Source organism: Lagopus leucura, unplaced genomic scaffold (genome assembly GCF_019238085.1).
Source record: "Lagopus leucura isolate 7727_CA_CO unplaced genomic scaffold, USGS_WTPT01 Super-Scaffold_73, whole genome shotgun sequence".
Classification (NCBI taxonomy): Eukaryota; Metazoa; Chordata; class Aves; order Galliformes; family Phasianidae; genus Lagopus; species Lagopus leucura.
In genome coordinates, this window is record NW_024962252.1 from 2,830,218 (window position 1) to 2,841,506 (window position 11,289).

The 11,289-nt window shown below is 45.0% G+C and overlaps 1 protein-coding gene across 9 annotated transcripts in view; it reads left to right on the forward strand.

Moving 5' to 3' along the window:
* PUM2 (pumilio RNA binding family member 2) overlaps positions 1-6,146 on the forward strand; it is a 64,174-nt gene extending 58,028 nt beyond the window's left edge. For 8 of the 9 annotated variants that reach the window (XM_042892990.1, XM_042892960.1, XM_042892975.1 and 5 more), the window contains 2 exons: positions 1,245-1,437; positions 3,164-6,146. In XM_042892990.1, the coding sequence (XP_042748924.1) occupies positions 1,245-1,437; positions 3,164-3,295 (325 nt within the window). In that variant the 3' untranslated portion in view covers positions 3,296-6,146. Of the gene's footprint in view, positions 1-500; positions 786-1,244; positions 1,438-3,163 lie in introns of those variants that run through there. The other variant, XR_006182616.1, reaches the window with a different exon arrangement.
* The last annotated feature ends 5,143 nt before the right edge of the window (positions 6,147-11,289 follow it).

Consider the following 11,289-nt stretch of genomic DNA (forward strand, 5'->3'; position numbering starts at 1 on the left):
ATTTGTCTTTCATTGGCCCAAACATACAGAAGTGAAAAGGAGCCAAATGCAGACTATATGGTGAGGTAAGGCAGTCCACCCAAGATTGGCAGTGTGCTCCATGATCTCCAGACTGGTGTGGGACCTGGTGTTACCATGTGGCCATAGAAAGGTTGTCGTCTTCTTTGGCCTTGCTCTGGAAGCTCAAGTATTCAGCTTAGTCAGCGTTGTGATGTAGTGGTGAGAGTTGATGGTCTGTCCTGGTTCCAAGGTACATGGAAGGATCATTGCTTTCCTGTCCCAAAAGACAGTACCCATCACTACTCACTGAGGGTGCATCTGGAAGTTTTTCTTCAGTGGAGAATTCATGTGTCGTCACTCCACAGACTGCTGTTGTCACACCACATCTCATCACCAGTGGTGTTGTGATCCAGGGAACTGTCACCTTCAGCCTCATTTTGGCTCAGTGTGAAGTTTTGACAAACTTGCATGTGGTGTTCTTTCTGTTCCTCTGTGTGCAGCCATGGGGCCCACCTGGTGCAAACTCTGTGATGTCCCAACATTGCCACCGTCATTTCCAACGCATTGAGGCTGACAGTTGGCTCCATACACAGTTCCCTGTTTGTAATTCACTGATTCCCATGGATGAGCTGATTGAGATGCTCTTATTTTCTTGGTGTGAAACCTGTGCATGGCTGTCTGGAACATGGCTTGTCTTTTGTGTTGCTGTCACCGCTGTTGAAACGCACCACCCATCGTCTCAGGGTGCTCAAATCCACTGTTTGGTCTCCGGAAATGTTCAGCAAGTATGGATGAATATCAGTGGGTGCCATTTTTTCTGCATGGAGGAATTCAGCAGCACGCCTTTTGCTTCATCCGTGCTTCCGTGTCAGCTGCCATTTTATCAGACTGCCCCTCTGCTGCCATCTGTCACACGGCAACAAAACGTAACGGGATGTTGGTGGGAAGGTTCAGCTGCACTAACATCTGCTTCTGATGTCGTGGCTAACATAACAAAATAAGAGGCATAACCTTCAGGGCAGTCCTCGTACAACCACTTCTCTAAGTATCAGAAGATGACTTTTGGATATAATCTTTTACCGTACTCAGCTATTAGAAAGTAAAGATTTAGAAGTTGGAATGTCATGTATTTAAAATGAATTCTCCAGTGGTATTAAGGCACTTAAGAGTTCAGATAAACTTAAAATTGCTACTTAGAAGGATGTGACATACAGGTAACAGAATCCATCTGTCCTGTTTTTCAGCAACGTGGTCGAAAAATGTGTAACTCATGCTTCTCGTGCTGAAAGAGCTTTACTTATTGATGAGGTCTGCTGCCAGAATGATGGTCCTCACAGTGCCTTATACACCATGATGAAGGACCAGTATGCCAACTATGTTGTTCAGAAGATGATTGATATGGCTGAACCTGCTCAGCGGAAGATAATAATGCACAAGGTACATTTTAGTATAGTTCTGTTGATTCAGAAAATTTCTGCACAATTATTCTGCTTTATCTGTTAGAATTCTTTTCCTTTTAGAGTTAAAACTAAAATCCATGATCTAGAACTTAGTGCATGGACATTAAATTCAGGGGTACTTAATGGGGTGTAACATATTTAGGTCTCTAAGAAGAATAGTCTTCAAAGATGAATTTTGTATCCTCTCTTTATTCAGCTTTTCTGTGAAAATAATTTTAAACTGAAAAAAATCAATAGTATTTGTCACTTGCATTGGCATAGCAGAAGAAATACAGGTCTCTCTTGTTGCTGGTAACAAAGAGCTCTGCAGTTGTCATCCTATCCCACCTCTCTCTGCCCCGGCAAAAAAAAAAATCCAAAGACAATCCTCATAATTCCTAACATTTGGGCACATTTTCTAGTTACGAATTGTCCTGAGAGGAACAAAAATGCCTCATTAGCTTTAGGCTGTTTAACACAGGGTATATTCCTGCAGGAGTTCTGCTTCCCCTTTGCTGACAGGGCACTCCCACAAAACAAGCTGCCACCCTTTTCCACCTGCAAGCTCAGCAGGCTGCTCCCATGGGAAAGCTCATTTTTCGGGGTGGTTCTCCATTATGCTGTTTTCCTGCACTGCTCTGTCCCCAGCTGCTTAGAGGAACTCCTTGAGAGCAGCCCTGCGGAGAAGGACTTGGGGGTCCTGGTAGACAAGAGCTGGACATGAGGCAGCAGTGCGCGCCTGCAGCCTGGAAGGCCAGCTGTGTTCTGGGCTGCATGAAAAAAGGGGTGGCCAGCAGGGAGAGGGAGGTGATCGTCCACCTCTACACAGCTCTTGTGAGGCCCCATCTGCAGCACTGCGTCCAGGCCTGGGGCCCCCGGTACAGGAAGGACGTGGAGCTCTTGGAGCGGGTCCAGAGGAGGCACTGAGATGATCAGAGGGCTGGAGCACCTCTCCTATGAGGAAAGGTTGAGGGAACTGGGACTGTTTAGCTTGGAGAAGAGAAGGCTCCAGGGAGACCTCATTGTGGCCTTCCAGTACTTGAAGGGAGCGTATAAACAGGAGGGGGAATGGCTGTTTAGGAGGGTGGACAGTGATAGGACAAGGGGGAATGGTCTTAAACTGAGACGGGTAGGTTTAGGTTAGATATTAGGAGGAAGTTTTTCACACAGAGGGTGGTGAGGCACTGGAACAGGTTGCCCAGGGAGACTGTGGGTGCCCCATCCCTGGAGGCATTCAAGGCCAGGCTGGATGTGGCTCTGGGCAGCCTGGTCTGATGGTTGGTGACCTGCACATAGCAGGGGGTTGGAACCAGATGATCACTGTGGTCCTTTTCAACTCAGGCCATTCTGTGATTGTTGGACAGCCCAGCCTCACCTGCCACTGGATTAGGTGACGTGTTAGGATAGCACTGCTAGTATTGTCTGTTGTGTTTATATCACACACTGTAATGTTTTGTTGGCTTCTTCAGTCATTTGTTGATGTTGAAGAAATCCATGACCTGAAATCTGAAAGCAAAAGTGGAGTCATCAACTGAATACTTACAATATGAGAGGTACATCAGTTGCTTGGTGATTCACATCGCCCACTTTACATCTTTCCAAGAAGCTTCCATAGCTGTGAAATGATAGGCTGCTGCTTGTTTGTTTTTTTAATACAATAGTTCACAAGTGTAGTGACTCCTCTTGCAATTTGCAAGGAAAAAATAACGAGTTTCTTCCTACAGATTCGACCCCACATCACAACTCTGCGCAAATACACCTACGGCAAACACATTCTGGCCAAGCTGGAAAAGTATTACCTGAAGAACAGTGCTGATCTGGGGCCAATTGGTGGACCACCAAATGGGATGCTGTAAAAGGCAGGAAAGGAAATGGAAGAATTTTATTGTGAATGATCAAAACGTACAACTTAACTATAAATGTTCTGATTTTTTTAAATCTATTTATTGACTTTGTTCATCCATTTGTAAAATTTTTATTCTTTTGTATATTTTTGGGGAGTGAATTATAAAAAATAAAAATAAAAAATCTCCAGCCCTGATCAGGAGACCTATCAGATTGGATGGCTGGCAAAGCACAGAATGCCTGTATATGATGTAATTGTATCAAAATAGCTGTCACATATTTTGTAAATTTTTACCTTGTAAAGTCACTGAAATAGTTTTTAAAGGGAAAAAGTACAGTATTCTTTTAATACACTGGCTTGCAATCTGGTAGGTCTACCCAACATCATAGCACAACAGATTTATAGAGTTGTATATAGAATTGATCCTTATTTTTCCCTTTCGTGTGAAGTCTTTTATACCAGATTAAAATTGATCAGCTGCATAAACATTATTTAACATGTCGAAAAGTTAAGTTGTATTTTGGTGGTTCACAAAGTGCTATCAGATAACGAGCAGGGCACAGCAAATGAAAGCAGAGAATAACAAGACCACGGGAACCTGAAAGGACAATTTTCACCACTCGTGTGGACAGTTATTTCTTTTTTAATTAGTGCCCTTAGGTTTTCTCTAGCGATGTATTGACAACAACAGTGCTGTATATACTTCTATATTTAATTGTTGTACAAGGTAGAGGGATCGAGTGGCGGCGGTGCATCCACTCAGCAGAGCACGCTGTTGGAAGAGGAGTGAACCCTGTATTAACTTTACAGTCAGTTTTACAACGCAGGAAGAGTAGAGATTTGTATTTTTTTATTTTGCATATAGAACTGTAAGGATTTGAAAGCATTGAGCATTTGTTTTGCTTTCTCACTGTAGATGCAAAAAAAAAAAAGAAAAAAATAGGTATTGATGAAGAGAAGAGGGGCCACTGAAAAGTAAACTCGATAGCTCAACATTTAAGCATGATTGATTAAATATCCAGATAGCTTTTTTGCTTCCTATAAATATATGCATTGTATACGTGTAGTTAATAGGTGTAAGTTTACAGTTTGAAAACAAATCTCGTTTTGATGTTTATTACAAGCCTTGCTAATTTAGTAGTGACGCTTACCTTGGTTGTACAGATGTACATTTGTAAACCTTCATGCTGTAAATGTAATTTGTTTTACCCTTTTTTGGGACAAAAATTTGCATTTTAGTGTATATTCATATCCCCGTCCCCCTTTCTTCCCCTGGCATATAGTGTTGTATAATGTAAATTTATTTCAGCAAATTAAGAGTGATTTTTTTAAATTCTATCTTTATATGGTTTCAGAAATATGAACCGGCTTTTTTTTTAACTATTGTGAGAAACATTATGTTTTGTTTACAACATAGCTGTTGGTTCTGTTCATATGGACACTTGGGGAAATCAGTCTGTTCAAATTTTAAGTTGGGATAATAAGCGTAGTGAGAAAGAAGTGGACTGAAAACTTTGGTTATCGCAGAAACCAATGCTTCTTCCATCTTAATAAATGTGGCATGATTTTTTTGTACAGAAGAGTACTGTATTTTTGAATAGCCTTCTCCCAGCGTAAAGCAAATATGTATGATACTGTCAATTTTTTTCTCTGGACATACGACATTGTAACAGTAACATGAGATGATGTACATTTACAAGCGGCCTTATGTACATTTCCCAATGATCTTTTTAAGGCAGAGTTGTGACCATATGTGTATAATTAAAATCCTTTTTAATCCTTTGCCTATGGAAATATTTTGGAAAAAAAAAAAAAAAAAAAAAAGCTTTGTATATTCAGTTTCTGAAAGATAAAGAAAGTGCTTTGTATGTTGTTGAAGTAAGTATTTTGTGTAAAACATTCATTCGGAGGGCATGAGCGGAAGTTGTGATCACCAGGATGGATGGAAAGCAGTGTTGAGCATTGATAAATAAAAGGCTGCAGCTGTAGGGCTCTGATCTTGAGGAAAGAAAGCGGCGGTGGTATAAACTCGTGTAAGGAATTCTGTTGTTCTCTTGGTGTAAGGTTTACGTGAGTCTTTTGAAAGCATACATCTGAGTTGCTACCTTTTTTTTTAGTGGTAGTGTTTAAATCATGAATAAGCAGACGGGAAAGCGTGTTCTGGCCTAGCGTTAGTGTCTGCATCTGTCACTTAATGCCTGCATCAGGTGATGTAGGGGGCCGAGTTACTGTTAATAACCTCATCTTTAATTGCTAAGCAGTTTTTGAATGGCAGTCCACAACATTCCTTTCAAGAGCTACAGGCCCTGCCATTGGAGCCAGAGCTTTCCCGTAGTCACACAAAGGATGGCACTTGAGCAACTTACTTGAACGCATTAATTCTCCTCAGTGAGTATTTTTATCCTGTGTACAAACTGTCTGTTATTATCTGACATTGTCTCTGACATGTGAGACGTTAAATCAGGCTTTTGGGAATGTCCAGGCAGAAACTGGTGATGTCTGAGTACTTTGTCCCTGTAGCACTCATGCCATAGTTGAAGTTAATCAGTCCTGTAACTGTCATCCTTAGAGCTTTCAGTACCTTGAAAATAATCTTCCACTTGCTCTCCTGAATTACCATTTTGCACAAACTATTATCCAGGAACGTGAAAATCACTGGGTTTCCTTTCAGCTCTTTTAGGCTTTGGGTAGAACCACTAGACTTCTTTCTTTGCTAAAATACCGCTATTTGATATAGACTGTTTATGGACCAGTTTGATTAGGTTTGACTCCAGGCGGCTCGTATTAAATAATGTAATGTTCACGTGTATATATTGTAAAAATCAAAATGAAAATGTGTTAATAACACTGTGTGAAATACATCTGGTCTTGTGTTTTTCCTCTAGGAAAGCAGCCAATCTTTTTGTTCTCAGTTATGTGACTTGTCTGCTTGGAAACTTTGCACAGGCACTCCATTCTGTTTCTGCGATCGGATGAGAGTCAGCCAATTATTTGAGAACCCGGTATGAGATCATTACATTTCCAGAGGTCAGTTCTGAGCTGCAAAGCCTTCATATCATCCTACAAAAAGTGTTACCGAGGGATGGGTAAGGCTAGAGCTTCATGCTATTTCGTACACCAGTGAAAGCGCGGTGAGTTTGAGCATTTGGGAAGGCTATGATTGTTGGCTGCTCTGTCGTTACTGGATCCACAATCTTTAGTTACTGCCCAGGATTTTTTTCAAAGGACCAATCGTGGCTTAAGGTGGGGAGTGAAGGGGTCTAACTGCAGTGGAGTGGGTTTGCTTGGTGGTATTAAACCAATCCTCTGAAGTGGTGCCTTTAGGACAGAGCAGCCATCATACTACTTCCATCACAGATGCTAGATCTACTATTTCAGTGCAGTGCACGGATCCTTGAAGTTTTTGAGGCCGGAATGCCTGGATGTTCTTGAGTGCTGATGGCAGTTAAGAGGCAGATAATCTCTCTTACCTCCACTCTAAAGAACAGGCAGTTTTCCTTGTGACTGGTTGTGTGGCAGCGTGCTGATCGGGCTGATCTATGGGGTAGGAGCATTTCCTCCTCCAGCCCTTTGGATGCAGCCTGCTCCTTTGCATGCTAGCTCTGCAGTTAGGGAATTCACCTGCAAATAAGATGACTGAATTAGTTTCCTTTCATCAGCCTCGGGGTTTCAAACCCACCTTTCTCACTTCACAGGAGTATGTCCTAACCACAAGGAGTTGGGCAGGTTCATTTTCTGCTCCCGAGTTTGGGCTGAGCTTGTAGCACAGCTTGAGCCATTCGTTGCATCACAAGCAGCGCAAGACGGAGCATGACTCCCGAGCACGCAGGTGGGAGTGGGCAGGTTCTGCTCCTGAGATCCTTGTCTCCACCTTGATTCTCCCAGACTCAGTTCATGTAAAACAGATCTTGGGAGCGGCGTGCTCCCATCATTGCCATACTGGAAATGCTCCTTGAGGCTTTTTATGTTGCAGCTGAAATGTTGGAAGGAGACTGGTCTCTAAAGATCTTCAGCTTGTGAGGAAGAACCAATGTCAATATAATGTACATGCTTTCACCAGTGTTAGTAGTTCTGGAGGCCCTAACCAGCTTCATTTCAGCTCCAGACCTGCCCAGAGGGTTCAGATTTCCTGGCAGCACCACAGCCCTTTCCCAGCTCGGTTGCCATGCTTGTCCCAGCCAAGCCCAAGAGGGACAAGAAGAGACCATTCTCCTTTCCTGGCACAGCAGTGCTCAGGTGCGGAGGCTGTTGAGGACTTGCTGCTTGGCTGCTGATCACGGGGCAGGTTCACACAGATAATCCTTATCCCCTTTCCTCTATCAGAGCTGCAGTACAGCATCAGAAAGTGTACTCAGTGCCCCCTTGCACAGGATCAGTCCAGGAGAGCATCCAGGTGAGCGTGTGCTGGTGCCAGGAGAAGTCCTGAGCAAGGATTCGCTGTTCTCTGCGTAGGGCTCAGTTTTGATGTGGCTGTTGAAGCCCTTTGCGTACAAGCTGGCTTCCAGAGGCTGATAGAGCATTCAGAGCAGTCACTTGTTAAGCAAGGGTTACAGAGGGCTGAACTGAGCTGAAGAGCAGAGGACAAACTCAGTGCCAACCACAGAACCAATTTCCCACTTCTGCACGGAGAGCCGGGATGAAAGGAGCAGAGTTTCCTCTTGTCAGATCCAGGCTACACACTGATCTCATTCAACTCTTAAAAAGCCTTTTTTGTTTGAAAAGCGACTATCTTAAGTACTCCAGGTTTCACATGACGTCTCCTATTTCCTTGAAATGTCATGTGCCTCATGAGAATGTGGGGTTTGATTATTCATCCCACTTTGGGAGCACCACAAGCTTGGATCCTGTTGGGAAAGAGACTTACCCAGCCCTGCCCATCATCTTTGGACATTCAGGCAACCAAAAGCCTGGAGATCTGGTGGGGGCCTTAAAGGTCACTCACTGCATGTTTCTTGGGTGCTGCACAGCTCTTGCTGTCCCCGTAGATAGGAACATAGGATCACACAGCAGCACTATCAGCAAGGCTCTGGGGGAGCCATCCCAGTTAAGTCATTTCTGTTTAGGTGTGGACACTTCCATGCAGACACATGCACTGGGAACAGGCCCTGTTGCCTGCTTGTCTGTCTGGTGCCACCTGAGGCACCCTGAGGCATCTGAGATACCTGGACAGGGCATGCAGGCATCCCCAGCAAGCAGCACTCAGCCAAGCCTCCAACATCTGCTCCAGGGAGGCTGAGATGGCACTGCGAACCTTCATACTTCATACAGGTTCTCGTCGGCTGGAAGGCACCTGAAATCAATGAGCAGTTTTTCATAGATCAGAAGTTAAAAGAGGAGGGAGAGAAAAGAAAGGTAGAGGTGGGCCCAGAGGGGTGGGAGTGAAAACAGCTTTATTCTGCAATCAGGATGGGATGAGAAGTGGAGAGACAAAACATAAGCATCCCCATATGCATACTGAAAACTGCTGTAACCACCATCTAATAAACAACCATAATGGCTCTTGATTATGAATACTGAGCAGAGGGGAGAGGGAGAGGAGGAGCACTCTGGGAACGCACTGATAGCTTTAAAAAGTAATAAAAAGGTACAGCAAAACCTTCACTCCAGGCCTCGCTGGGCAGTATAGCTAATAGCACAATCACCTAAAAATAATTCAAACATACAGAAAGAGGAAAAAATGCAATAAAATATCTGTGTTCATGACAAAGCGCTACTCAGAGTTGGGCAGGCAGCACACACACGTGCCATGCAAAGCTTAAAGCAAAGACAAAAATCCACAGATAAATAAGTAGGACAGTGTTGCAGAACCCCACCCCACTGCCCAGGCAGAATTACAGCCTTTGTTCCCCTCGTTTCATAGAATCATAGAACATCCTGGGCTGGAACGGACTCATAAAGATCATCAAGTCCAGCTCCTAGTTCCACACACCTCGAGGCTGTCTGCACTGCCCTGGGCAGCCTGTTCCATGCCCACCACCCTCTGGAGCAGAACCTTTTCCTGATACGCAGCCCAAACCTCTCCTCTTTCATCCAGTCCTTCCCACCCCCTCTATACTCCCCTTGGCCCTGCTCTCCTCCACCTGGCTGTATGCCCTGCCTGCCACCTGGGCAGCTGTTCCCACAGTGGTGGTCAATCACCAGGAGCACTCGCTGACAACCCGAGCAGAGCTGTCACTGCACGGGCCTTGCCAACACAGCTCATCCTTGTGGCACAGGAGCACCATGCCACCCAGGGCTGGGGTACCACAGTCCCGAGCCCGCTCCCAGGTGAGGTTACAACAGAAGCTGGGCAAAGGCGTTGCCTCTTGAATGCGTGAGAAGGTCCAGGTTGGAGGAAGAGACAGGATGGGTGGGGAACCAATGGGTGAATCAATGCTATGACAGTGAGGGCTGAGACACTGGTACTGCCTGCAGGGATGTGGCAGAGGAGTGACTGCACACAGCTCCGGGACAGCCGGTATCTGCGGAAATGTGTGAGCGGCCTCAAAATGCTAAATGAAGGATGATAATTAAAGCAAGATGCATCCTTTTAGCTAATCAGGAAGAAAACCTGTACGTTACATCACCAAATTCACGGCATAGTCACGACCGATAGCTGGCGCAAATTAAAAACACTGATGCTGGCCCAGGAGCAGCATTCCTCAGAGATCCTCAGCAAGGATGGGCTCCAGATCACACCAGCTTACTGAAAAAGAAAAAACAAAAAGATCAGTATTTTTCCCAGTGCTGCACATGTTGTCTAGCAGGTAGTTACGACGCGGCAGCCTAATCCTTCTCTTGGTAAGTGCTCTGCTACAGCATCTGCTGCTTCCAGGACCACGTCTCTTTAGCATCCAGAGGAGTGCTAAACCTGCTCTGGCAGAACTCCTGCAGCTCTGTGTGCTTGCTCACATTCCCTCTACAGCAGAAACACCTGAGCCAAGCCTGTCTGCCAGTGACAGCGTGAGAGTATCATCAATGTGTTTCTAAGGACTGAGTACTGCTGCATTTTGGTTAAAAGTCTTTGTCCTTAATCTGGAACTTTTTAACAAGCAGAACTGCACTGGTTCACGCGAATGCTGATAGCTTCCTTCCACAGCCCGTGGTACAATTGCTACGGTCAGAAACATCTCATGGGGAGAACCTGCACTAAAGTTTTATGTGAGTTTTATGCACCCAGCAGCCTCTGTGACAAACCAAGACAGTAAAAAGGAATACACAGAGGAAATACAGGAGTCCTTTGATAAGAGATTAAGTACCTCATTCCACCTGAAACCCACACCTCTCTCAGGCAGATAATGGCTCTCTGTGGTGCTGCCAGAAGTGGCTGTAGGATTACAGCCATACGTGTCTTTTGTATTCTCACAGCAGTCATCAAGGCACTAAAAAGGCATTAAGAATCACATCTCTCCTCTGCAGGATGGCAGGGGCTGTGAATGATGGCCTCTTCTCTGTGCTCATTTTCACAGAATCACAGAATGGTTGGCTTGCAGTGGCCCTCAAAGTCCATCCCGTTCCAAGCCGTGTCACAGGCTGCCAGCTCAGGCTGCCCAGGGCCCCATCCAACCTGGCCTTGAACGCCTCCACAGATGGGACAAGCACAGCTTCACCACCCTTGGAGTTAAAAGTTTCCCCTGAACATCTAATCTAATCTAAATTTCCTCACTTTTAGTTTAAAGCCATTCCCCCTTTTCCTTTCACTATAAGACTGTGTACAAAGTCACTCTTCCTCCTGTTTATAAGCTTCCTTTAAGACCTGGAAGGCAGCAATGAGGTCTCCCCAGAGCCTTCTCCAAGCTGAACAAGCCCAGCTCCCCCAGCCTTTCCTCACAGAGGAGGTGCTCCAGCCCTCTGATCATCTTCATGGCCCTCCTCTGGACTCACTCCAACAGCTCCACCACATCTTTCTTGTGCTCTCTTGCCAGGGCAAACCTCATTATGTGTTCAAATTATTTGGGGTCACAGAGGCTGAGGGATCACACATGGCAGGCCAGTGTTAGTCACTGCAGGTGAGTGGCGAGTTGC